Source organism: Rhinopithecus roxellana, chromosome 13, assembly GCF_007565055.1.
Source record: "Rhinopithecus roxellana isolate Shanxi Qingling chromosome 13, ASM756505v1, whole genome shotgun sequence".
Lineage (NCBI taxonomy): Eukaryota > Metazoa > Chordata > Mammalia > Primates > Cercopithecidae > Rhinopithecus > Rhinopithecus roxellana.
Window position 1 is genome coordinate 45,611,310 of NC_044561.1, and position 27,809 is coordinate 45,639,118.

Genomic DNA, 27,809 nt, shown 5'->3' on the forward strand with positions numbered 1-27,809 from the left:
AAAACTATGGAAAAAAAGGAACTCTTATACACTGTGGGTGGGAATGTAAATTAATTCAGCACCTATGGAAAGCAGTTTGGAGATTTCTCAAAGAACTAAAAATAGACCTAGCATTCAACCCAGCAATCCCATTACTTGGTAAATAGCCAAAGGAAAATAAAATTGTTCCACCAAAAAGACACCTGCCCTTATATGTTTATCACAACACTGCTCACAATAGCAAAGATAAGTGGTGATTCATGCCTGAAACCCCAGCACTTTGGGAGGCTGGGGTGAAAGGATCACTTGAGTCCAGGAGTTCAAGACTAGCCTGGACAAGAAAGTGAGACTGCTATCGCTACCAAAAAAAAAAAAAAAAAAAAAAATTTAAATTAGCCAGGTGTTATGTCACATGCCTGTAATCCCAGGTACCCAGGTACTTGGGAGGCTGAGGCAGAAGGACTGCTTGAGCCCAGGAGTTTCAGACTGCAGTGAGATAAGACAGCACCACTGCATTCCAGTGTGGATGGAACAGCCAGACCCTGTCTCAAAAAACAAAACTAAACAAAACAAAAATAGCAAAGGCATAGAATCAACCGAGGTGTCCATCAACAGTGGATTGGATAAAGAAAATGTGGTACATACAAGTCATGGAATACTATGCAGGCAGAAAAAAAAGAACAACACCATGTCCTTTGCAGCAACATTTATTCTAAATGAACTAATCCAGAAGTAGAAAACCAAATACTGCATGTTCTCACTTGCAAGTGGGAGTTAAACCCTTGGTATACATGGACATAAAGATGGGAACAAGAGACACTGAAGACTCCAAAAGGAGAGAAGGAGGGAGAGGAACCAGGACTGAAAAACCTATTGGACACTATGTTTACTATCTGAGTGACAGACTCAATAGAAGCCCAAGCCTCAGCGTCACGGGATATACTCTTGTAACAAACCTGCACATGTACCCCCTGAATTTAAAATTTAAATTTAAATTTTTTTTAAAAATGAGCAACTAGGAGAAAAATAACCCCTATCTCTGGGTCTAAGGTACTAACTGCTGAGAATTAGTGACCTTCGATCACGAAAGTGGCAGTGAAAGTGTAGTTCTCCAGAGAGAGGCAAGCTATACCGAAGGCAGGGGGAGGCCAGGAAGAAAAGAGGCTGATTTATAGCAGGAGAAAGGAAGTCCTGGGGCTCCAGAGGACTCAAGGGTGGGCGTTAGTGAAGCAGGGGAGGTGAAAAGAGGAGAGAACAGTGCCTTGGAAATGAGAGTGAGAGGGAACAAGCCATGAGCATGTTGGAAGGCAGCCAAAGATCCCAGCGGGAAGGTCTCTCTCAGGCTGGTGCATGCTGAGATCCCGAGTCAGGATACAGGCTAAACACGCGGCTTTGCTCAGTGGCCAAACGGAAGACTGCCAAGAAAGTCAGTGAATGGCTCAGAAGGCAATTCTCCCCATTTCCCACTGAAATCAGCAAGAGCTCACCAGGACCCAAAGGCACAAAGCTCCAGGGACTGGAACCAGAGAGGCTAGAAGTGACCCAGCCCTCACACACAGCTTCACCTTGGAAGCTGAAGGGGGACTTTAGCTGGCCCATAAATATGGACCTTGTACAGACCACAGAAACAAAAGAGGCAATGGACTAGTATCCAGAACACACAACTACAGCACATCACTAAGAAAAATGCAGCCCAACAGGAAAGTGGGCACAAGACACAGACGGGCGACTCAAAGGAAAAACTGGAATGGTACAAACACGTGAAGAGTCTCAACCTCACTGGCAATCTAAATCTGAAGGAAGGGAGAGAAGGACAAAGACACACAGATGATAGGCAGATGATAAAAATACTCTTTAAGGCCAGGTGCAGTGGCTCATGCCGTAATCCCAACACTCTGGGAGGCCGAGGTAGGTGGATCACTTGAGCTTAGGAGTTTGAGACCAGCCTGGGCAACAAGGTGAGACCCTGTCTCTACAAAAAATACAAAAAAAAAGGCCAGGCACGGTGGTTCACGCCTGTAATCCCAGCACTTTGGGAGGCCGAGGCGGGCGGATCACGAGGTCAGGAGACCAAGACCATCCTGGCTAACATAACGAAACCCCATCTCTACTAAAAATACAAAAAATTAGCCGGGCATGGTGGCGGGCGCCTGTAGTCCCAGCTACTCTGGAGGCTGAGGCAGGAGAATGGCGGGAACCCAGGAGGCGGAGCTTGCAGTGAGCCGAGATCATGCCACTGCACTCCAGCCTGGGCCACAGAGCGAGACTGCATCTCAAAAAAAAAAAAAAAAAAAAAAATTAGCTGGGCATGGTGGCATGATGAGTAGCTGGGACCCCAGTTACTCAGGAGGCTCAGATAGGAGGATCACTTGAGCCCCAGAGGTCGGGGCTACAGTGAGCCATGATTGCACCACTGCACTCCAACCTGGGTGACACAGCAAGACCCGGTCTCTCACCTTCTTCCCCCCCGCACCTCTCTCTCTCTCTCCATATATATATATATATATATATATATATTTTTTTTTTTTTTTTTTTTTTTTTTTTTTTTTCTTTAGAGGAATATAATAAACAGTGAAGTGCTGACAAGGACGTGGGAAACACAAATAGTGGCATGGTGCAGGTAGAAATGTACACTATGGTGACCAATTTGGCAGTATCTTATCAAACTGAAAATGTCCACGTCCTACTTCTCAAATCTTTCTTCTGGGAAAACTCCTAGAGGAACTCTCAGACAGGTTAGCAAATACTTTATCAAGGATGTTCACTACAGCATTATATTTGTCAAGTAAAACCTTCAAGTCAGGGAAGGATAATCCAAATATTACATCTCCTTTGATGCAAGGTACTTAAAAGGAATGAACTAGATAGATCCACAAGCACTTTGTAAAATTATACCCCCAAACAAAACCCTCCATGCCAGCCTGGGCAACATGGAGAGACCCAGTCTCTACAAAAAATTTTTTTTTAATTTGGCCAGGCACGGTGGCTCACGCCTATAATCCCAGCATTTTGGGAGGCCAAGGCAGGTGGATCGCAAGGTCAGGAGATCAAGATCATCCTGCCTAACACAGTGAAACCCCATCTCTACTAAAAAAATAAAAATAAATAAAAAATTAGCCAGGTGTGGTGGCGGACGCCTGTAGTCCCACCTACTTGGGAGGCTGAGGCAGGAGAACAGCGTGAACCCGGAAGGCGGAGCTTGCAGTGAGCCGAGATGGCACCACTGCACTCCAGCCTAGGTGACAGAGCGAGACCCCATCTCAAAAAAAAAAGTTTTTTTTTTTAATTTAACAATTAGCCAGGCATAGTGGCATGCACCAATGGTCCCAGCTACTCAGGAGGCTGAGCTAGGAGGATAACTTAAGCCTAAGAGGTCAAGGCTGCAGTCAGCCATGTTCACACCACTATGCTCCAGCCTGGGTTACAAAGCAAGACTCTGTCTAAAAAAAAAAAAAAAAAAAAAAAAAAATTGCATATATGTATATATGTATTATTTATGTATATATATTTGTTAGTACAAAATATTAAAATGGACTAGAAAGCCTGATTCTGGATAAGATGGCCTGAACACACCCTCCATTCTCGCTTCCACTGAACGCAGCTATAAATTCCAAAGAGAATACATGAAGCAGCTATTTGAGGACTCTGAAAAGTAAACAGTAGCAGGCAGATAGGGGAAGATGATGAAAATTTTAAGAACCACTAAACCAGCAGTGAGTTTACCACTTTTTCCTCTAGTGTCCTTGGCCTGGACTCAAGGGAGCTGCAAACCCAGAAGTAGCCCTGAGCCACACAGAGAGCACCAGAAGAAGGGCTCTAGTGAGGCTCAAGGAGTGGGAAAAGAGTCTCCTGCCAGCAACCAAGCATGGTGGCAGTGAGGGCATCCCCCAGGTAACTCAAACGCTGTGAGAAAGGCATTCTTTCCTTACACTTGAAAGCTCTAAGAGCTTCTCAACTCCTGCTGCAGGGCGGGATGAAGGCACAGTTGCAGGCGCTTAGACGCAGCAGGGTATATGAAGCCACAGCATTGCAGGTGGGGACTGAAAAAGGCAGTCCCAGACAACGAAAACGTACCCGAGAGTTAACAGCTCCGAAAAGTGACCCCACAAAGTTGTTTATAAATTCCTGGCCTCATCCCAAGTGGTGCCTGTGTGGATCTGATCATAAACAGCATCTGAAAGACGCTTCACTGAAAATCCAGACCACCCAAGTCTCAGACTGGCCACTGGGCGGCACTCACAAGGGGCAGTTCCAATAGCACTGGAAAGACTCTTTGAAAACAGAACACACTCAAAGCAAACAGAGAAAAGGCTGGCTGGAATCTGACCCGAAGGGGTTGACTGCCTGTGAAAATATAAACACCAGCATTTCCCAAGGATTTAAACAAGATGTCCAGGATAAATCCAAATTACTTGGCATATGAAGAAACAGGAAAATCTAAACTGACACGGGAAAAAACAACCAAGAGACACCGAGGCCAGGATGACACAGATGTTGGAAGCACCTGGCACAGACTTGACAGAAGCTCTTACTTTTAAAAAGTGCTCCACAGCAGGGCATTGTGGCACATGCCTGTAGTCCCAGCTACTCAGGAGGCTGAGGTGGAAGGATTACTTGAAAGCCTAGGAGTTCGAGGCCAGCCTGGGCAATGTATGTAGAGACTCGGTCTCTTTAAAAAAAAAAAAATTGGCCGGGCGCGGTGGCTCAAGCCTGTAATCCCAGCACTTTGGGAGGCCGAGACGGGCGGATCACCAGGTCAGGAGATCGAGACCATCCTGGCTAACACGGTGAAACCCCGTCTCTACTAAAAATACAAAAACTAGCCGGGCGAAGTGGCGGGCGCCTGTAGTCCCAGCTACTCGGGAGGCTGAGGCAGGAGAATGGCGTAAACTCGGGAGGCGGAGCTTGCAGTGAGCTGAGATCTGGCCACTGCACTCCAGTCCGGGCGACAGAGCGAGACTCCGCCTCAAAAAAAAAAAAAAAAAAAAATTAAAACATAAAGATGCTCTAAGAAGTCAAAGGCAACACTCAGAACGAACGGTGTGAGTGACAGAATCTTACACTGACCCACTCCCCAAGATTTCCTGCCCTAATCTCTGGGACTATAAATTATCACACGCTGATGATGTCATTGCCTGGAAAGGCGGATTCTGTAGATGCAATTAAGGTACACTGACTCAAGTGTTATCAAAAGGAGTTTATCCAGGTATGCCTAATCTAAACACACAAATCTATAAGAAGCAGGGTTTTTGCCTTCTTGAAGTAAATTTTTTAACAAAAGAATAAAAGCAGAGAGAGTTTCATCTTGCTGGCAGGCGAAGAGGAAGTCTCGGAGACTGGAAACGTGGGAAGGATTCAAAGAGCGACTGTGGCGTGAAGACGGGGCCCCTGTGAGAAGCAACGCAAGCTGTCTCAGCCGCTGACCCACAGCTGAGCAGCCAGCCGGGAAACAGGGAACTTGGTCCTAGAAACCAAGACACTGGACTCTGCCAGCAACTTCAAAGTGCCCAGAAGCAGATTCCTCCCCCAGAGTCTCTGAAAAGATCCCACCCTGGAAAACACCTCACTTTTGACCTATGCAGAGAACCTCTCAAACCCACTCAGACTCCTGACTTACCAAACTATGAAATAATAAATGGTGGTGTTTTAGCCACCAAGTTGGTGATCATTTGTTACATAAAAAATAGAAAACAAATACAGATTGTGGTACCTGGAAGTGGGGTGCTACCACGACAAATACCTATTTAAATTCATTTTGACATAACCACGAAGTATCATGCGATAGGCTTTGGGACTCACTGATTGCTCTAAGGCAAGAACATTCCTTCCTTAAATTTATTTTCTAAAATGCTATGTAAGAGATAGTATATCCCTTAACTTCTCCAGTCAATTTATTTCTCCGAGTATTTAGAACTACCACCAAAATTAACTGTGTTTACTTGAAGAGAGGCCCAATCAGCATAGTCTGATTAATATGTACATAGAGTTAACTTGTTAACATTATCCACCATACACTTTGAGTTTGGTACACTGTCCTGGCTTCAAGTCTCCCAGAAGCTGCAATATGGTGTCCAAGAGCACCCGGCTTGAATTCACCAAGAATTCACGACCACATGCTATGGCAGCAACATCTGCAACAGAAAATGAAACAAAGCATCAAGATCATGTGACTTCAGAACCTAGACGATTGTGTGCACAACAGAGTATTTGTTGCTGTTTTTCTTCCAAAAGACCTAATGAAAACACAGCTGACAACGAGACATATAAAAATGAAACTGCTAGGCATGGTGGTTCACACCTGTAATCCCAACGTTTTGAGAGACTGAGGTGGGAGGATTGCTTGAGTCCACAAGTTCAAGACCAGCCTGGGCAACATAGCAAGACCCTATCTCTACAAAAAATTTAAAAATTAGCTGGGCATGGTGTGTGCACCTGTAGTCCTAGTTATTCAGGAGGTGGAGGCAGAAGGATTGCTTGAGCCCAGGAGGTAGAGGCTGCAGTGAGCCATGATCATACCACTGCACTCCAGCCTGGGTGACAGAGCAAAGTTCTGTCTCAAAAAAAAAAAAAAAAAAAAAAAAAGTATTATAACAAAAGCGACAGCCCAGAAAGAATCACTGACAACCACAAGAGTTACTGAAATATTAAGTAATGTGCACTGTAATTAGCAAGCACCTAAAGAGTGAAACAGAGCCCTGGAATCTAACCATGTCTGCAGTCACTATGCTCCTGAGTGCTGCATTAATCAGCTGTGGGCAGGCAGAGTCCAAACATAAGGTGGGGGCTGATTGTCTTATCTAGGACTGAGGATGTGAAAATTCACTTTTAATAAGATCCATAATCTGAAAACCCAAAATCCAAAATGCTCCACAATCTAAAAATTTTTGAGCACTGACAAAGATGCACAAAGGTCATGCTCACAGAGCATTGCAGATTTCAGATTTTTGAATTAGAGTGTTGAACCAGCAGGTATAATATAAGTATTCCAAAATCCAAAACACTTCTGGTCCCAGGCATTTCAGATAAAGAATATTCAATCTATATTTGCTAATAACTTTTAGCCATGATACAAAACTGAAATTATATGTAGTCAAAAAAGAGTATGAAAATTGATTTTGAAGAAAACTTATTTTCTCAATTTTATGCCCCATTGTGGATAAGCAAGTATCCCATTTCCTCATGCCTGAGACCCTGCAAATTGGCCTGAAGACCAGATCAAGTGATTACACTGCTCCCAATGGGCAGTGCTACAGACATCTCCAGATGTTGGAGAGCAGCAAACTGTCCCTGCCAAGCCTGACCAAACTGTAGACCCATGAGCAAAATAAATGTTAAGACTTTATATTTTGAGGAGGTTTGTTACTCAGCAACAGAAAACAAAAACATTACTAATACATCGCTGAAGAAAAAAAAAAAAAAAAAAAAAATATATATATATATATATATATATATATATAAAACAGCAAGCAACAATGCCCAACACAACAAATGTACTGGTAAATAAAGTCTGTATCATATATCCAGTATTGTAACTGCAAATGCCAATGCTGCATTTCATTAAATATCACTAAAACATGAACTACAAAGTAAAATAAATGTGAATAAATTCCTACACAGACAGCTTCAGTACTTGTCAATCTGTTGGAATTTGTTTGTTTTACATGGTAATTTGTACTTTGCTTACTGATATTTAATCTATCTAGAATGCCTGTGAGTCAATTCAAGGCCTATAGAATTGACTTTGTTACCATCTACCAAAACTAAAACACTGCCAGTTAATTTTTCTGTTAAAATGGTTTTTCTAGGTTCATTTTTCATTAAAAGTGTTTATAGGTAATTCTAGAGGTTAGCATAGTAATTACATAATTTAAGAAATGGGGCCAGGTACAGTGGCTCCCACCTGTAATCCCAGTACTTTCAGAGGCCAAGGAGGGTGGATCACCCGAGGTCAAGAGTTGGAGACCAGCCTGGCCAACATGGAGAAACCCCGTCTCTACTAAAAATACAAAAATTAGCCAAATGTGGTGGCATGCACCTGTAATCCCAGATACTCAGGAGGCTGAGACAGAAGAATCACTTGAACCCAGGAGGTGGAGGTTGCAGTGAGCCGAGATGCTGCCACTGCACTCTAGCCTGGGCAACAGAACAAAACTCAGTCTCAAAAAAAAAAGGAAATGAATCTGGGCCAAGCACAGTGGCTCACACCTATAATCCCAATACTTTTGGAGGCCAAGGTAGGTGGATCACTTGAGCCTAGAAGTTTGAGATGAGTCTTAGGCAACATAGTGAGATCCCGTCTCTACAAAAATAAAAATAAAAATTAGCTAGGTGTAGTGGCTCATGCCTATAGTCCCAGCTACCCAGGCTGAGGTGGTAGGATTGCTTGAACCCAGGAACTTGAGGCTACAGTGAATTATGATCATGCCACTGTACTCCAGCCTGGGCAATTAGAGTGAGACCCCATTAAAAAAAAAAAAAAAAAGAATCTGGTGTCAATTATTTATGCTGAAAAGGATATACAGAGTTGAGACGTACTATATCTGATACTTTTGCTTTAGACTGTAATAATTTCATCTTATTTTCAGCAATAAAAGTAATAACAGGGTGTCGGTAGAATGATAGTCATATAAATCAATGGTAGAATTGAGAGTACAGAAATAAATCCTCACATTTATGGTCAACTGAATTCCAACAAAGGTACCAAGACAAATCAATGAAGAAATGATAAAAGAATAATCTTTTGAATAAAAGATGCTAAAACAACTGGATATCCATATGCAAAGGAAGGAAGTTGGATACCTACCACATACCATATACAAATATTAACTCAAAATGGATCTAAGATCTGAATATAAGAATTAAAGCTGGCTGGGTGCAGTGGCTCACGCCTGTAATCCCAGCACTTTGAGAGGCCAAGGCGGCAGGATCACAAGGTCAAGAGATCAAGACCATCCTGGCTAATATGGTGAAACCCCGTCTCTACTAAAAATACAAAAAAAAAAAAAAAAATTAGTCAGGCATGGTGGTGGGTGCCTGTAGTCCCAGCTACTCGGGAGGCTGAGGCAGGAGAATGGCGTGAACCTGGGAGGCAGAGCTTGCAGTGAGTCAAGATCGCGCCACTGCACTCCAGCCTGGGCGACAGAGCGAGACTCTGTCTCAAAAAAAAAAAAAAAAAAAAAAAATTAAAGCTATAAAATTATTTTTTCATTTTTTTGAGACTGTATCTTACTCTGTCACCCGGGCTGGAGTGAAGTGGCACAATCACAGTTCACTGCACCCTCAACCTCCTGAGTAGCTGGGACTACAGGTCTGCACCACCACACCCAGCTAATTTCATACTTAACAGACTAAAGTACACTGTAAACCTAACTTTTATATATCCTGGGAAACCAAAAAATGCATGTGACTCGCTTTATTGTGCTATTTGCTTTATTGCAGTAATCTGGAACCAAACCTACAGTATCTCTGAGGTATGGCTGCATTTGAAAATCATATCTCTGATAAGGTACTAGCATATTACAAATACTTCTTACAACTCAGTAACAGAAAGGAAAATAACCCAATTAAAATATGGGCAACAAGGAGTTTCCGGTTCCAAATGGTGACATAGAAGTAAGTTGGCTTCACTGCTTCCCAACAGAAAACCAAAAACCAACATACAGCAGCTCCAAGATTATCAGCAGCAATATCCCGGAACTCAAATATGAGGATCAGACAGCTCCCATGGCAACAGACAAGTGAAAAAAACTCTGAACAGACAGTAAGACAACTGGACTTTCATATCTGTGACACCCTCTCCATAATGTGCCCAGCACCAAGCGTGAGGAAAATTTCCCCAACTCAGTTTCTACACTGGAAAAAGTCAGACGGAGGTGAACAACTACTGTCCCCACCATCTTAGGCTCCCTGGCAGAAGACCTGTCCCTGCTTCAACCCACGGGAAGCACTGTTAAGTACCTGAAGGGAAACTATCCCTGAGGATAGCCAGAGGCAAAGTGGGGAAGCAGAACCACTATTCCCAGCCCTGGAAACTCTGCTCTGTAACTTGACCAGAGAAGACACCAAATCAGAGTGGTCATTCAGCAGATGCACACAGTAGAAGGTATGATCCACAGGTCCCCTGGGCACAGACACCTTGCCAGTATTCCCACACTGCCAGGTTACCCTCCTTGTGACCTCCCCCATTCGGGATGGGCAACACTCTGATGGTTTTATACAGCCAAGATAAACCTGGGCTTAGGCACCATCTAGTGACTATAAAGAGGCAGCAACCTTGCAGAAAAAAAGGAAGGAATTCAACAAGTAAATTACAAAGAATCTCTAAGGAAACATATCCAATAAAAACCAAAATAACCCAGACAGACAAGACTGGAATAAATACTCTTTCAATGCAAAGACATAGACACATACCCATAAGAAACAACAGGAAACAGGGAACCATGGCCTCCCCAAACAGACAAAGCAAGGAACCAGTGACTGTCTCTAATAAGATGGCAATATGTGAGCTCTCTGACCAAGAATTCAAAACAGTAGGTTTTTTTTTTTTTTTTTTTTTTTGAGACGGAGTCTCGCTCTGTCGCCCAGGCTGGAGTGCAGTGGCCAGATCTCAGCTCACTGCAAGCTCCGCCTCCCGGGTTTACGCCATTCTCCTGCCTCAGCCTCCCGAGTAGCTGGGACTACAGGCACCCGCTACCTTGTCCGGCTAGTTTTTTGTAGTTTTTAGTAGAGACGGGGTTTCACCGTGTTAGCCAGGATGGTCTCGATCTCCTGACCTCGTGATCCGCCCGTCTCGGCCTCCCAGAGTGCTGGGATTACAGGCTTGAGCCACCGCGCCTGGCCCCAAAACAGTAGTTTTAAGGAAATTCGGTGGTTTCCAAGACAACATAGAAAAGTAATTCAGAAATTTGTCAGAGAAATTTAATAAAGAGGTTGAACTTAAAACAATCAAACTGCTGGGCACAGTGGCTCATGCCTGTAATCCCAACACTGTGGGAGGCTGAGGTAGGGGCCTTGGGGCCAGGAGTTTAAGAACAGCCTCAGCAACATAGCAAGATTCCATCTCTACAAAAAACATAAAAAATTAACCAAGCACTGTGGTGATCACCTGTAGTCTTACCTACTCAGGAGATTGAGGTGGAAGCATTGCTTGAGCCCAGGAGATCAAGGTTGCACTGCACTCCAGCCTGGGTGACAGAGCAAGATCCCATCTCTAAAAAATCATCATCATCATCATCTTCATCATCATCATCATCATCATAACAGAAATCCTGGAACTGAGAAATACATGTGCTGAACTGAAAAATGTATTTGAGGCTCTCAACAGTGGAATGGATCAAGCAGAGAATCACTGAGCTCAGAAACAGGCTATCTGAAAACACAGAGAGAAGAAAAAAACCAAAGGAGTGAAGGTCACCTACAAGATATAGAAAATTACCTCAAAAGACCATAAGAATTATGGTGCTCAACAAGGCGATGAGCAACAGTAAGGAGTAGAAAGCTTATTCAAAGAAATAACAGAAAACTTTCCAAAACTTAAGATATAAATATCCAGCTACAGGAAGACCACAGAACACCAGAAGTCAACTTAAATAAGTATACCCAAAGGTACATAGTAATCAAACTCTCAACATTCAGAAATAAAGAAAGAAACTTAAAAACAGCAAAAGAAAAGAAGCAAGTAACAAAGGAACTCCAATTCATCTGGCGACTTCTCAACAGAAACTATACAGACCAGGCCAGGCACAGCGGCTCAGGCCTGTAATCCCAGCACTTTGGGAGGCCAAGGCAGGCAGATCACTTGGTTAGGAGTCTGAGACCAGTCTGGCCAACATGGTGAAACCCCGTCTCCACTAAAAATACAAAAATTAGCCAGCCATGGTGGCACATGCCTGTGGTCTCAGCTAGTCAGGAGGCTGAGGCAGGAGAATCAATTGAACCTGGGAGCCGGGGGCTGCAGCGAGCTAAGATTGTGCCACTGCACTCCAGCCTGGGCAAGAGAGCAAGATTCTGTCTCAAAAAAAAAAAGAAGAAGAAGAAGAAGAAAGAAGAAGAAAGCATATAGGCCAGGAAGGAGTGGGATGGTATTTTCAAGGTTCTGAAAGAAAGAAACTACCATGTAAGTACACCATATCCAGCAGAGCCAGCCTTCAAATATGAAGGAGCAGTAAAGTCTTTCCCAAACGAACACTGAGAGAATTTACCACCAACCAGACCTACCTCAGAAGAAATGCTAAAGGAAGTTCCTCAGTCTGAAAGAAAAACACACTAACATGCAGAAAGAAAAAAAAAAATGAGGGTATAAAACCCACTGGAAAAAGAAATACTTAAATAAACATATAAAATAAATATAAAGCACACTGGTACACAGACAACCCCAGAATACGCTAATACTGTACTCATGCGGTGCGATCCAAGCGAAACTCTAGCATGAAGCCTAGAAACAGAAACAATCAGAGCTACAGCAACCTGTTAAAAGACGGGTAATATAAGGCCGGGCGCGGTGGCTCACGCCTGTAATCCCAGCACTTTGGGAGGCCGAGACGGGCGGATCACGAGGTCAGGAGATCGAGACCATCCTGGCTAACACGGTGAAACCCCGTCTCTACTAAAAAATACAAAAAACTAGCCGGGCGAGGTGGCGGGCGCCTGTAGTCCCAGCTACTCGGGAGGCTGAGACAGGAGAATGGCGGGAACCCGGGAGGCGGAGCTTGCAGTGAGCTGAGATCCGGCCACTGCACTCCCGCCTGGGCAGCAGAGCGAGACTCCGTCTCAAAAAAAAAAAAAAAAGTACAGAGTCAATACCAGGCTGGTGATGCAGTCATCTGGGTCAAGGTTCCAGAGTGGTCTTCCTTCTTATAGTGCCTCAAATTATATTTGTTTGCTACCTGTTGCCTAGAGTCTTAAAAGTTTCTGTTCAGCTACTGTCCTGACAGATGATTCAATGGATGATTCCAAAAAAAAGAGGAAAAAATCATGTTCATCAGTGCTCAAGTTGTAAATCAACTCTCTCCAAACCAACCTCACCTTTCAGGAGGTTCAACCACAATGGGGAAACCAGGACCACACTAATGATCTCTCCTAGAGTTCAAGGTACACGAGAAACAAATGGGTGCTCAAAGAACCAAAAACAGCAACAAGGACTCCTGCACACCTAGAAAAAGATGGGCTGTTCGGAAGACATGGGGAAAGGCAGCCACCAGCACATAAAACGGTACAGTCACTGTGGAAACCTGTCTAGCAGTTCCTCAAAAAGCTAAACAGAGTTACCACACCCTGCTATTCCGACCCCAAGGTAGATACCAAGAACTGAAACATACATCCACACATAAACTTCTACACGAATGCTCATATCAGCATTATCCACAACAGCCAAAAGGTGGAAACAACCCAAATGCCTGTTCATTGACCCTTCACTGCTGACTTAGACTCTGACACCAGAAGACCAGTAAGTTGAAGCTCAAAACTGGCACCTTCTTCTTCCACAGGCAGAGTCACACAATTCTAGGACTGGGATACCATAATTGTCATCGAGTGTCACACTCTTCTCAGAAGACAAAAACCGACGGTCATATATTCAAGAATACAGGGTTAGTCAGTGGCAGAAGCAGCAGTGGACACAGGGCCTCAAGCCCCACCTGGCCTTTTCTGCACACCACATGCCTCCATGTGTTGGTGTGAGTGTGTGGAGGAGGAAGGACTGGCAGACCAAGAACAACCATGGTCACTGACACAAAGGTGCTCTGCTGGTAACTTTGGAACTAGGAAGGTCCCTGGAAGACTAAGCTGGATCCAGTCCTGCCCCCAAAGTATCAATCATCAAAAAGTAATTTTGATGCTGCAGTTATTATCTAATATTATTTGAATACATAAACCACAGACAAGGAATACAATCATGATTTTCAAATCACTGAAAAACAGAAAAACCATTTAGAAAAGTTTTCACTAGCAAGTTAAGCAGTTAATCTTCACAGGACTGTGAAGATTTCCATCTCTTTCATGCTCTTCATTTGCCTTCTTATCCAAGTTACTGGAAACAATCACATTGCTGTCAATGTGCTATCGTTCATCACGGTTCAGTAGAAGATTCACAATATGTAAAGTAATTAGAGCAGATGTTACTATTCCACCCTGCAGATGTCCAGAGAACTGACATCCTAGGAAGCAAATCTGCTGGGCCAAACCTCCTCCGCACTACACTAACCTGTCACCAAACAACAGTGACTACAGTTGGGTGGAAATTTAACAATTTCAATGTTTACATAAATTCCTGATCTCCAGCTTCAGCTTAGGACACAGAAAACTGGTGACAGCTACCCCATTCTTTCCGGGGGCAGAGGGAGAGATAATTTACCAAAATCACAGGTTTTCTTGAATACACTAGAGAGCTAAGGCTGGACACCAGCCAACCAATCTGAAAAATGAGGAAAGGCAGCAGCCTCCAAGCAGATACATGAAGCAAGCACTTGCTCACCTGGGGCATATGCTGGATACCATACAAGGTAGAAAAAAAAAAATCCAGGTAAAATACTGAACAAATCACAAAATCAGTGGTTGCCTTGGGCTGGTGATGAGTGGAGAACTGGACTACAGAAGGATGGGGTGCAGGCAGTCTGGGGGAAGGAATAGCAGTTCCACAACCTAATTGTGGTAGGTAAATGACTGTACACTTTCGTAGAAATTTATAGAACTGCAAAAAGGTTTAAAAAAAAAAAAAACTAAAGAATGAATTCACTGTATGTAAAATTTTAAAAAGAACATTTGTTTTAGAAGGAAAAGAATCCACTTGACAGCTAACCCATGGTCTCTATTACCTATCCCCACAGAATAGTCTTGGTATTTGAGACTCATAAGCCCCCAAGGACTCTGCAAATCAGCACTTTAATAAAACATTCTTCCCAGTCAAATTCATTAACGTGCAAATACAAGTGCCCACTATCCAACTCTTCCTAAGAGTTCCTATGTAAACCACCACAAGCACAGGAAAACCAAGCCACGCTGAGCTTGATTGCTGGCCAACAGAGCAGCTTCACTCTCAGCCCATGGCCTCACCAGCACGCCAGCCAGCAATTCAGGCAACTCAAATCCACAACCAGCAAAACGACAAGTCGCATAAGTCATAAGCCTTTGGGGTCACTTGCAAAGAGAAGAAAACGCAAATCATTAAATTTGCAAATGCCTTCTGTTAAAAGACAACCTTCAAACAATTTTTTTACAGGGAGGGCAATGCAAGCCTGCTACAACTGTAGGTGCCAAGATGAACGTGCAGAATGCTGCCCTGCACTGGAGTAAGAGCCAGAAAACATCACAATCTCAGCATCCACCCCGCAAGAACTATCATCAAGTTTTATGGGATTAAGAAACAAATGTCTACACAGGACCTGCCCCATTAGGATTTCAATAAAAGAAGGATAATACCATAAGGAAAATAAAATTTTCTCTCTCTTTAACAGCAGAGAATTTTCTTAAGAACAGCATGGGAAAATAATAATAAAGCAGAGATTAAAGATCAATGTGAAAAAAAACAGTCTGAAATTAAGTAATTCAAACTTAAAGCTGGTGGGACTTTAAATTATCTCAACCCTTGTGAGGAATGTAGCTGTGCGGCTGCAAATTCTGTCTTTTTCTTTCCTGTAAATAATTAAGACCACACTGCTGGAGATAAGACTTCCTCAGATAACCCTCCTTGGAACGTAGCAATCTGTAAACAGTCAAATCACTGTGGCACACACACTAGTCTTGTATGGAAAATGTTCTAATCCTGCTGGAACTTCTCTGTCTCTGCCTCTATCAGTGAAATCTTCACCTTGGAACCCTGACCCCATTGGTTTGAAGTTGGTGGTTCTGAGTGGCCACTGTCAAGCTCTGTGCACAAATAAACTCTGTACTTAGTCTTATTTTCTGAATCGCATTATTTAAGGCTAAGTCACAGCAATGTATTGAACCATTTCACTGACTTCAGAACAAAGAGTCTCAATACTCACTAGTACATTCCACCTTTCTATACCAATTTTTTTTTTTTTTTTTTTTTTTTTTTGAGACGGAGTTGTGCTCTGTCACCCAGGCTGGAGTGCAGTGGCGCGATCTCAGCTCACTACAACCTCCACCTCCCACGTTCAAGCGATTCTCCTGCCTCGGCCTCCCGGGTAGCTCAGATTACAGGTGCCCACCACCACGCCTGGCTAATGTTTTTGTATTTTTAGTAGAGACGGTGTTTCCCCATGTTGGCCAGGCTGGTCCCGAACTCCTCCTGACTTCAAGTGATCCACTCACCTCAAGCCTCCCAAAATGCTGGGATTACAGGCATGAGCCACCATGCCTGGCCTCTATACTAAGAAATTATTTAGTCCCTGGACTTTATCCCTTACGACAGTTCGGATACGGAATTTTATCATAACTCTCAGGGAAAGGTTTACTTTATTATCTTTTAGGAGAATTTTACTGAAGAAGCAATTTAGGTTTTTGGGATTATATAATTATACTAAAACAATAGCACAGAGCTCAGTTTCAGCTTAGTTTACGGCTTTTACTTTAGCTAGCTAGACAGTAAAATTATGATTCTGAATAAAAGCAGCTAAACTTAGTTGTTTTTTTCTGTCAAGGTACATAACTATGCAGAACATGCAAACTCATCTGTTTCCTTCAGATCATTCATTAATAACTGATATTTATCAGAATCACCTGGGGTGATTTTCCAAAATAAACACCCCTGGGACCTATTGGTACATATCCCAGATCTATGGAATCAGATTCTCCAGGGTGCTCCCCAGCGTTAATATCTGAAAACACTCCAGAGATGTTTACACACTCTCAACCCTGACTGTAAACACCAGTCTCTACAACAGTCACTACAGCTGAAAAGAATTACAGGCACACTTCATTTTATTACATTCACTTTATTGTGCTTTGCAGACACTGTTTTTTTACAAATTGAAGGAATGTGGCAACCCTGCACTGAGCAAGTCTGTTGGTGCCATTTTTCCAACAGTATATGCTTACTTCATGTCTCTGTGCCACATTTTGGTAATTCTTCCAACAGTTTAAACTTTTCATTATTATTACATCTGTTATGGTCATCCATGATCAGTGATCTTTGATGTTACCACTGTAATTGTTTTGGGGCACCATGAACCACACCCACATAAGACAGCAAATTTAATCAGTACATGTTACTAATCTTCTGACTGTTCCAATGACTGGCCATTCCCATCTCTCCTAGGACCTTGCTATTCCCTGAGATACAACAATATTGAAATTAGGTCAGTTAATAACCCTACAATGACCTCTAAATGTTCAAGCAAAAGAAAGAGGTACACGTCTAAAAGAAAAAGCTAGAAATGATTAAGCTTAGTGAAGAAGGCATGGCCAAAGCTAAGACCTGCTGAAAGTTAGACTTCTTGCACCAAACAGCCAAGTTATGACTGTAACTGCAAAGTTCTTAATAGAAATTAAAAGCTCTATTCCAGTGAACACATGAATGATAAGAAAGCAAAACAGCCTTATTGCTGATATGGAGAAAGCCCAAGTATTGTAGATAGAAGATCAAAAATCATCAAAAATCCCTTAAGCCAAAGCCTAATCCAGAGAAAAGCCCTAATGCTCTTCAATTCTATGAAGGCTGACAGGGGTGAGGAAGCTGCAGAAGAAAAGCTGAAAGCTAGTACAGCTTGCTTCATGAGGTTTAAGGAAAAAAGTTGTCTCTATAACATAAAGGTACAACGTGCAGCAGCAAGTGCTGATGGAGAAGCTGCAGCAAGTTATCCAGAAGATCTAGCTAAGATCATTGCCGAGGGTGGTTGCACTAAACAAGAGATTTTCAATATAGACAAAATAGCTTTCTATTGGAAGAAGATGCCATCTAGGACTTTCACTGCTAGAGAAAAGTCAATGCCTGACTTTAAAGCATCAAAAGACAGGCTGACTCTCTTGTTAGGGGCTAATGGTGCTGGTGACTTTAATTGAAGTCAATGCTCGTTTAAAGTCAATGCTCATTTAACCATTCTGAAAATACTACAGCCCTTAAAAATTATGCTAAATCTACTCTTGCCTATGCTCTAGAAATAGAAAAACAAAGCCTGGATGACAGCACACCTGTTTACAGCATGGTTTTCTGAATATTTTAAGCCCACTGTTGAGACCCACTGCTCAGAAAAAAAGATTTCGTTCCAAATACTACTGTTCATTGATAATGCACCTGGTCAATCAGAGCCATGACGGAAAGGTGCCAAGAGAGTAACGTTGACTCCATGCCTGCTAAAACAAGATCTATTCTTCAGCTCATACATCAAAAAGAAATTTCAACTTTCAAGTCCTATTTTTTTAAGAACTACATTTCATAAGGCTACAGCTGCCATAAACAGTGATTCCTCTGATGGATCTGGATGAAGTCAACTGAAAACCTTTTTAAAAAGATTCACCATTCTAGATGCCATTAAGAATATTCATGATTCGGCTGGGCGCAGTGGCTCATGCCTGTAATCCCAGCACTTTGGCAGGCTAAGGCGGGTGGATCACCTAAGGTCAGGAGTTCGAGACCAGCCTGGCCAACATGGAGAAACCCCGTCTCCACTAAAAATAGAAAATTAGCCAGGCATGGTGGCACATGCCTGTAATCCCAGCCACTCAGGAGGCTGAGGCAGGAGAATCACTTGAACCAAGGAGGCAGAGGTTGCAGTGAGCCAAGATCGCACCATTGCACTCCAGCCTGGGCAACAAGAGTGAAAATTCCATCTCAAAAAAACAGAAGAAAAAAAAAAAAGAATATTCATGATTCATGGGAGGAGGTCAATATAACAACATTAACATGAGTTTGCAAGAAGTTGATTTCAATCCTCATGGATGACTTTGAAGGGTTCATGACTTCAGTGGAGTAAGTAACTACAGACATGGTGACAGAAACGACGGATGAGTTGCTTCTTATGGAACAACAAAGAAAGTGGTTTCTTGAGTTGGAATCTACTCTTGGTGAAGATGCTAAGACATCGTTGAAATGAGAACAAAGGATTCAAAATATTACATAAACCTAGTTGACAAGTTTGAGAGGGCTGACTCCAATTCTGAAAGATGTTCTGCTGTGGAAAAAATGCTATCAACTAGCATCACACGCTACATAGAAATCTTATATGAAAGGAAGAGTTAATCGATGTGGCAAACTTCATTGTTGCCTCATTTTAAGAAATTTCCACAGCCACCCCAACCTTCAGTAACTACCACCTTGATCAGTTAGCAGTCACCAATATCACGGCAAGACCCTCTACCAGCAAAAACTTGTAACTCGCTGAAGGCTCAGATGATCATTAGCATTTTCAGCAATAAAGAATTTTCTAATTAAAGTTTGTACATTGTTTATTAGACATAATGCTATTGTACATATAACAGACTACAGTATAAACGTAATTTGTATATACACTGGGAAAACAAAACACTTCATGTGACTCGTTTGTTATTGCAATATTTCCTTTATTGCAGTGGTCTGGAACCAAACATGCAATATCTCCAAGGTATGCCTGCACTTACTTGTTACAATTCCAGCCAGAGCAAAAACAAACTGATTTTCATCCGAATCGAGCTCCTTGATATCACCATCCAGTGACTTCACAAAACTCTCCATTGTTTGACCAGTGATGCTGAAAAACTTCAGAGCTTTATCCTGAAAGTTTGGAAATCAAAGTGTCATATCCTTTTACAGACACTAGTGTGAAAACATTTTAAAAGTTCAGGATACAGAAGATTCTAGTTTTAATTATAGAATATTATAAAATCTATTCCCTCGTTAAAAGTTCCCATTAAAAGAACAGAGAAAAAAACAAACAACCCCATCAAAAAGTGGGGAAAGGATATGAACAGACATTTCTCAAAAGAAGATATTCATACAGCCAACAGACACATGAAAAAATGCTCATCATCACTGGCCATCAGAGAAATGCAAATCAAAACCACAATGAGATACCATCTCACACCAGTTAGAATGGCAATCATTAAGAAGTCAGGAAACAACAGGTGTTGGAGAGGATGTGGAGAAATAGGAACACTTTTACACTGTTGGTGGGATTGTAAACTAGTTCAACCATTATGGAAAACAGTATGGCAATTCCTCAAGGATCTAGAACTAGATGTACCATATGACCCAGCCATCCCACTACTGGGTATATACCCAAAGGATTATAAATTAGTCTACTACAAAGACACATGTACACGTATGTTTATTGCGGCACTATTCACAATAGCAAAGACTTGGAATCAACCCAAATGTCCATCTGTGACAGACTGGATTAAGAAAATGTGGCACATATACACCATGGAATACTATGCAGCCATAAAAAAGGATGAGTTTGCGTCCTTTGTAGGGACATGGATGCAGCTGGAAACCATCACTCTTAGCAAACTATCACAAGAAGAGAAAACCAAACACCGCATGTTCTCACTCATAGGTGGAAACTGAACAATGAGATCACTTGGACTCGGGAAGGGGAACATCACACACTGGGGTCTATCATGGGGAGGGGGGAGGGGGGAGGAGGGAGGGATTGCATTGGGGAGTTATACATGATATAAATGATGAATTGATGGGTGCTGACGAGTTGATGGGTGCAGCACACCAACATGGCATAAGTATACATATGTAACAAACCTGCACGTTATGCACATGTACCCTAGAACTTAAAGTATAAAAAAAAAAAAAAAAAAAAAGAACAGAGAAAGCAACTTGAGGCATGCAGGAGCAACAAAAACTACCCTGAAGATTGGTGGGCTCTTCATACGCAGATACATGAAACAGGACAAACGTACATGATGATGAAAGAAAACGGGAAGAATTCACTCAAAATGTAATTAAAAATAGACTCGAAAAACATGCTGTCTATTTGTTCTGGGCATTAAACCAGAGGTGTTCAAACCTTTAGCATAATTTTTTTCAAAAACAAAATCTTAATGGAAACATGTAAAAGAGGTAAAGACTGGCTCCTCCGGTAGTTTCAATCTTCATCACTTGGCAAAAAGCATTTCCAGGTTTGAACCTCTGTGATAGTTCCTTCGGGGTGCTAGAGTTCTGAAGAAGAATTGTAAAACCAATGCACATTTTAACCCAGTTTAAAAAATGGAAATATTTGCATTTACAAATGATACAAGAAAACTTCACGGATGATCAAATAATCTAAAACTGGGTTGTGGTGATGGTTAATGCAACTCTAGAAATTTGCTAAAAACCACTAAATTGTATATTTATAATCTTACAGCATGTAAATTAAACCTAATAAAGCTCAACAAACTTTTAAAAACACATTTAGTCTTTCCACCTAAAGTCAAACACAACTGTTATTTCTATTAGCAGTAAGTAATTTCCCACTGGTTTCCTGCCACACACCCCCCCTTCACCTTCATTTCCAGTCATGATCACACCGTGCTCCCAGAGTCAAACACCGATCTTTTTTGGCTCCTCTTGTCCCCTTCAGGTACACACTCTGCCCGGCCATCACATCTGCCTCAACTGCCATGGCTCTCATACATGCTCCTTCTTTCCCATCTCCCCTGCAGAGGGCCGAGCTTACTCCAGCCAGACCAGCTAGAATGACCACCTCATCAGTCACCCTGTCTAGACCCGATGTGCCACAACCCCACCTCCTAATCCATCCTCACTCACTGTCAGGTGTATCTTCCTAAAATTCTGCTCTTATCCTATCACTCTTTTACTGAAAAACCCTTAGGGGAAATCCAGTCTTACCACCTACAGGATGAATCATCAACCTGGTATTCAAGGTCCCAAAGTCACATCCCAACCTACGTCTAAGCTTTATCTCCCACTACTCTACTACATTAACTCTCCACTGTGTCAACTGACGTACTCACTGTCCTAAAACAAACCCACCCATTTTCTGCCATTTCCACCTATTCATCAAGGCCCATTTCAAATGTATCCCCTTCCATGAAGTTCCCTGATAAACGCCCGCACGCATGCATACATGTGCGTGCACATGCTCACACACACACACGCTCCCCCCACACACATGCACCCACACACACGCTCCCCGACACACTCCCACCCACCCACACATGCTCCCACATACACACACACACACGCTCCCCCCCACACATGCTCCCACACATACATGCTCCCACACACACATGCCCACACACATGCTCCCACACACACGGCCACACACACACGGTCACACACACACACATGCTCCCCCACACACACACAGGTGCTCCCACACATGCTCCCACACAGACACACGCTCACACACACACATGCTCCGACACACACTCCTCACACACATACACGCTCCACATACACACACACGCCCTCACACACACATACGTTCCCACAAACACACCCCCACACACACGTTCACACACACACAAGCTCACACACACACCCTCATACATGGTCACACACAGGCTCCCAGTCTCTCACACACACGCTACCACACACATACACGCTCACACACACATGCTCACACACACACACGGTCACACACACACACACGCTCACAGTCTCACACACACGGTCTCTCTCTCTCACACACACACACACACACACACACAGTTGAACCTTGAAAACAAGGGTTTGAACTGCACAGGTCCACTTACACAAGAATTTTCTTCAGTAAAAGTTTCTGAGTGTGTCTGCTACCCCAGCCTCCCCTTCCACCTCCTCCAGCTCTACCACCCCTTAGACAGCAAGGCCAACCCAACAACTCTTCCTCCTCCTCTTCAATCTACTCAGTTTGAAGATGATGAGGGTGAAGATCTTTATGACGATCTAACATACAAAAAATGTGTTAATCAACTATTTATGTTATCAGTAAGGCTTCCAGCCAACCATAGAGTCAAAAGTTCTATGTGGTTTTCGACTGCACAGGAGGTCAGCGCCCCTAACCTGCATGTTGCTCAAGGTTCAACTGCATCTATATGTACATGTGTGTGTGTACAAACACACACATCTACATACATGTATATATGTTAGAGAACATATATTCAATAAATTAAATACTATATTAACCAAGAGATAATATATATAAAAGCACTTTTGATCTTGTTAAACACATATAAAGCATTAATACTGAAGTGGTAATATGTCCACATATACCACAAGGTCTCCTGGAGAGAAGGGAGCTTATTTCATTCACTTTGCATCAGGTTACAATGAACCACATACGACAGGTATTCAATAACTAGCTGATGAACGAACAAAAGAAAATGGAAAGATAGGGACTTAGTCTTTAAATGCCTTAATAAGCTATATGCTCTAAGTTATACAAGCATTAATCAACAATATCTAGAGAGTCCAGTGACCATACTTACTCCTCCCAAAATGGCCTTGACGACTTCCTCACTGCTGGAGACGCCCCACAAGAGGGTACAGGCTGCTGCTCCCATTTCTGTACAATACTCTGCCTGCTGCAGGAGTTGCTGCTTCGCTTCATTCAGCTGCTGTCGAAGAGCCAGTTTCTCCTGAAAGCAAAACAAAATCGAAAAATAAATAATAGCATTCAACCTTGACGTATCTTGATTACATTTCCTCTTTCACAAAGGTATTTATTAAAGAAATGCATGTATAATTATAGAAAATAGCTGCAAATGAAAGCCAGTCCTAACAGAGTCATAATCTATATCTACAGAAGAAATTTCAAAGGCAAAAACATTTGAGAAATATCTGAGGAAAGAACATACTACTATATTATGGTTGATAAACCCACAGAGCTGAATTCATCTACTTTAAGTAACTACATGAAATATCTCAAGCCCCAAGTGACTATACCCAGAACCAGCACCAACCGAGGCTTCTGAACAAAAACAACCTCACAAAGCAGTTTACCCAGAGAGCAACATTTCTAAGACAGGAGACTGCCTCCTCCAAATGGCTCACTCCATTGAAAAAACACCATCTGCCAGAGGCAGACGCCAAATAAAAGGCACTTGGACATCAGGATTTGTAAAAAAAGAAGTACTTTAGAAAAACTCATTCTATATAAACATATCCTTAAGTCCTCATGAGAATATTGTCACAAGTGCCAGTAAATATAAAATATAATCTGTGAAGCTAAACAGGGAAAGAAAACCTAAAACCTAAGACCAGATAGGAAAGATGGGAGGAGGGGCAAAAAGAATTGTGAAGGCTGGGAGTCCTATTCACGCCCTGGTGCAGCAAGCCAGTGCCAGTCTAACAAGAAGATGGAGGCTAGGAAGAGTTTCCTACTCTCCCACCAGCAGTGTCTGAGGTGACCTGTAGCTGGCTAAGTCTCCGCCATGGCTCTCTTCACAAGGGAAACACAGGGAATGGCCATCCTGATGGCCCTCCTGAACAACACAAGCACACTTTGAGGATTCACCTTGAGTGCACTACTGGAGTGATGTGGGGCTTTCTGTCCTCTCCAACCACCAGCACCAGGTACCTAAAATTCCCTTAAAAGGTGATAGTATTTCCTGATTTAATAACACAAAAACTGAAAAATACAAAACCCTAGTCAAATTCATTTCCACCCCCTGGAGGAAGCCACCTCCAGGGCTTTTCACCCCCTGGAGGAAAAAGAGAGCTTTGGGGCCACAAATCAATACTGTTGACCTCGTAACTCGGATTAGGGTGGCTCGCTCATAGTTACCTGGAGACAATGCATTTGGCACACAGAGATTCATCCATATTCATACATATATACACACATGTATTTAAGAAAAAAACGGCCACTGAACCTCTGGCACATGCTAATACTGCATCATGTGACCTGTCAACTCTGAGTTTTCAATGTCTTCATTATAACAACAATCTGGACTCCTAGATTCATCCTTCCAGTGTATGCAGCTGAACACAAATCATGGTGACACATGAAGAAAACTACGTCACAGCACTTCCTTTTGGAATTCTAGCTTTTCTCACAACTTAAGCAGTCTGCATCTCAATTAGTCAGGGTATGGTAGTTTTTCTGCATGACCACAAAAAGACTACTGAGAATAACCAGGCAGGACTTTCCTCACTACAGTCACATTTGGTAGGTGCAGGAGGATATTCCCCAATGCAGGGTTCCACACAAAGTACAATAATATAAAAAAAAAAAAAACCTCAAAATCATAGCATTCCCAGTAACATCAAAAATAAGAATAATTTTTTAAAGTGCAAGACCTATACAATGAAAACTACACAGCATTACTGAAAGTAAAGAAGAGCTAAATGGATATACCATGTTCAAAAATTGGTAGGATGTCAATTCTTCCCAAACCGATCAACACAATCCCTATCAAAATCTCAGCCGACTTCTGTACAAAGTGATAATCTGATTCTAAAATTTCTATGGAAATGCAAAAGACTCAGAATATCTAAAAAGTTGTCTGAAAAAGAAGAACAATGTTAGAAGACTAACAGTGCATGATTTAGAGGAAAAAACAAATTATAAAACTACCAAAATAGAACCAGTGTGGCATTGGTATAAGGATGGACATATAGATCAGTGAAACTGAAAAAATTGATTTTAACAAAGGTGCCCATGCAATTCAATGGAAAAAGGATAGTCTTTTCAACAACTGATGCTAAAACAACTGAATATTCATATGCAAAAAAAAATTAATTCAAAATGAATCACAGGGTCGGATGCGGTGGCTCACACCTGTAATCCTAGCATTCTGGGAGGTGGAGGTAGGTGGATTGCTTGAGGTCAGGAGTTCAAGACTAACCTGACAAACATGGTGAAACCCCGTCTCTACTAAAAATACAAAAATTAGCTGGGCGTGGTGGCACGCACCTGTAATCCCAGCTACTCAGGAGGCTGAGGCAGAAGAATTGCTTGAACCTGGGAGGTAGAGGCTGCAGTGAGTGGAGATCACACCACTGCACTCCAGCCTGGGTGACCGAGCGAAATCCTGTCTCAAAAAAAAAAGAAAGAAAAGAAAAATGAAAACATATGACCACAGAAAAACTTGTACACAAATGTTTGTAGTTGCATTATTCATAACAGTCAAAAACTGGAACAGGCCAGGCAAGGTGGCTCACGCCTGTAATCCCAGCACTTTGGAAGGCCAAGGCGAGCAGATCACTTGGGGCCAGGAGTTCGAGACCAGCCTGGCCAACACGGCAAAACCCTGTATCTATAAAATAAAAAAGAAAAAGAAAAGAAAACTACAAACAATCTAAACGCCCATCAACTGGTGAATGGATGAAGAAAATGTGATACATCTATCCAATGGAATCTTGTTTTGCAATAAAAAAGAATAAAACACGAATAAACCTTCAGAACAGTATGCCAGACGCAAAAGACTACATATTATATAATTCTGTTCCTACAAACTATTCAGAAAAGGCAAATCTAAAGAGACAGAAAGTGGATCAGTGTTTGCCTGGGGCTGTGCAAGACAGCAGGGACTAACTGCCACAGATAAGTGATGGAAATGTTCTAAAAGTTTATTGGACAAAATCCAACACTCACTCATGATAAAAAAATAAAAATAAAAAATTCTTAGTCAGGACCAGTGGCTCATGCCTGTAATCCCAGCACTTTAAGGAACCAAGGTGGGAGGTTCACTTGACAAGAGAGAGGAGGTGGAGACCAGCCTTGGCAACACAGCAAGACCCTATCTCTACAAAAACTTAAAAAAAAAAAAAAAAAATTAGCTGGCCATGGTGGCATATGCCTACAGACTCAAGAGGTTCAGGCAATTGGATCCCATGAGCCCAGGAGTTCAAGGCTGCAGTGAGCTATGATCACACTACTGCACTCCAGCCTGGGCTGCAGAGTGAAGCCCTGTCTCTGGGGAAAAAGAAAAAAAAAAGAAAAAAGGAACTCAGCAAACTAGGAATAGAGGGGAACTGTCTCAATTTTTTTTTTTTTTTCTTTTTGAGACGGAGTCTCGCGCTGTCGCCCAGGCTGGAGTGCAGTGGCCGGATCTCAGCTCACTGCAAGCTCCGCCTCCCAGGTTTATGCCGTTCTCCTGCCTCAGCCTCCCAAGTAGACGCCCGCCACCTCACCCGGCTAGTTTTTGTATTTTTTTTGTAGAGACAGGGTTTCACTGTGTTAGCCAGGATGGTCTCGATCTCCTGACCTCATTACCCGCCCATCTCAGCCTCCCAAAGTACTGGGATTACAGGCTTGAGCCACTGTGCCCAGCTGACTTTCTCAATTTTATAAACGCATCTGCAAAAACCTACAGCTAAAATCATAATTAATGCTGAAAGACTGAATACTTTCCCCTGAGATCAGGAATAAGGCAAAGACATCTACTCTCACCACTCTAATTCAGCACAGTGCTATAGTGCTGGAAGTTCTGGCCACGCAAGAAGGCAAGCGGAAGAAATAAAAGGTATACAAAGCAGAATGAAGAACTAGAACAGCCCCTATTTGTAGATGACATGATTGTCCCTGTAGAAAATCTCAAGAAATCTATAAAAGAACTCCTAGAAGTCATAAATGAGTTCAAAAAGACCATAGGGGCTGGGTGCGGTGGCTCACACCTGTAATCCCAGTACTTTGAGAGGCCAAGGCGGGCGGATCACTTGAGGTCAGGAGATCGAGACTAGCCTGGCCAACATGGCGAAATCGTGTCTATACTAAAAACGCAAAAATTACCCGGGCATGGAGGCGGGCACCTGTAATTCCAGCTACTCAAGAGGCTGAGGCAGGAGAATTGCTCGAACCTGAGAGGCAGAGGTTGTCGTGAGCTGAGATCATACCACTGCACTGCAGCCTAGGGGACAAGATAAACAAACAAAAAGCAATTACATTTCTATGTACTAACTAAAAAATGGAAACCAAAATTAAAAACACAATACCATTTACAGTTAATCCAAATAAAATTAAATACTTAGGTAAAAATCTAATACAAATGTTTATGCTGAAAATAACTAGGTAAAA

At 42.5% G+C, this 27,809-nt stretch overlaps 1 protein-coding gene across 1 annotated transcript in view; it reads right to left on the reverse strand.

The window, feature by feature from the left end:
- HSF2BP (heat shock transcription factor 2 binding protein) overlaps window positions 1-27,809 on the reverse strand; it is a 126,588-nt gene that overhangs the window by 75,970 nt on the left and 22,809 nt on the right. Inside the window, exons 5-7 of the mRNA XM_030915213.1 lie at window positions 23,278-23,427; window positions 19,492-19,624; window positions 5,993-6,110 (exon numbers count right to left, since the gene is read on the reverse strand). Coding sequence (XP_030771073.1) covers window positions 5,993-6,110; window positions 19,492-19,624; window positions 23,278-23,427 — 401 coding nt within the window. The remainder of the gene's footprint in view (window positions 1-5,992; window positions 6,111-19,491; window positions 19,625-23,277; window positions 23,428-27,809) is intronic.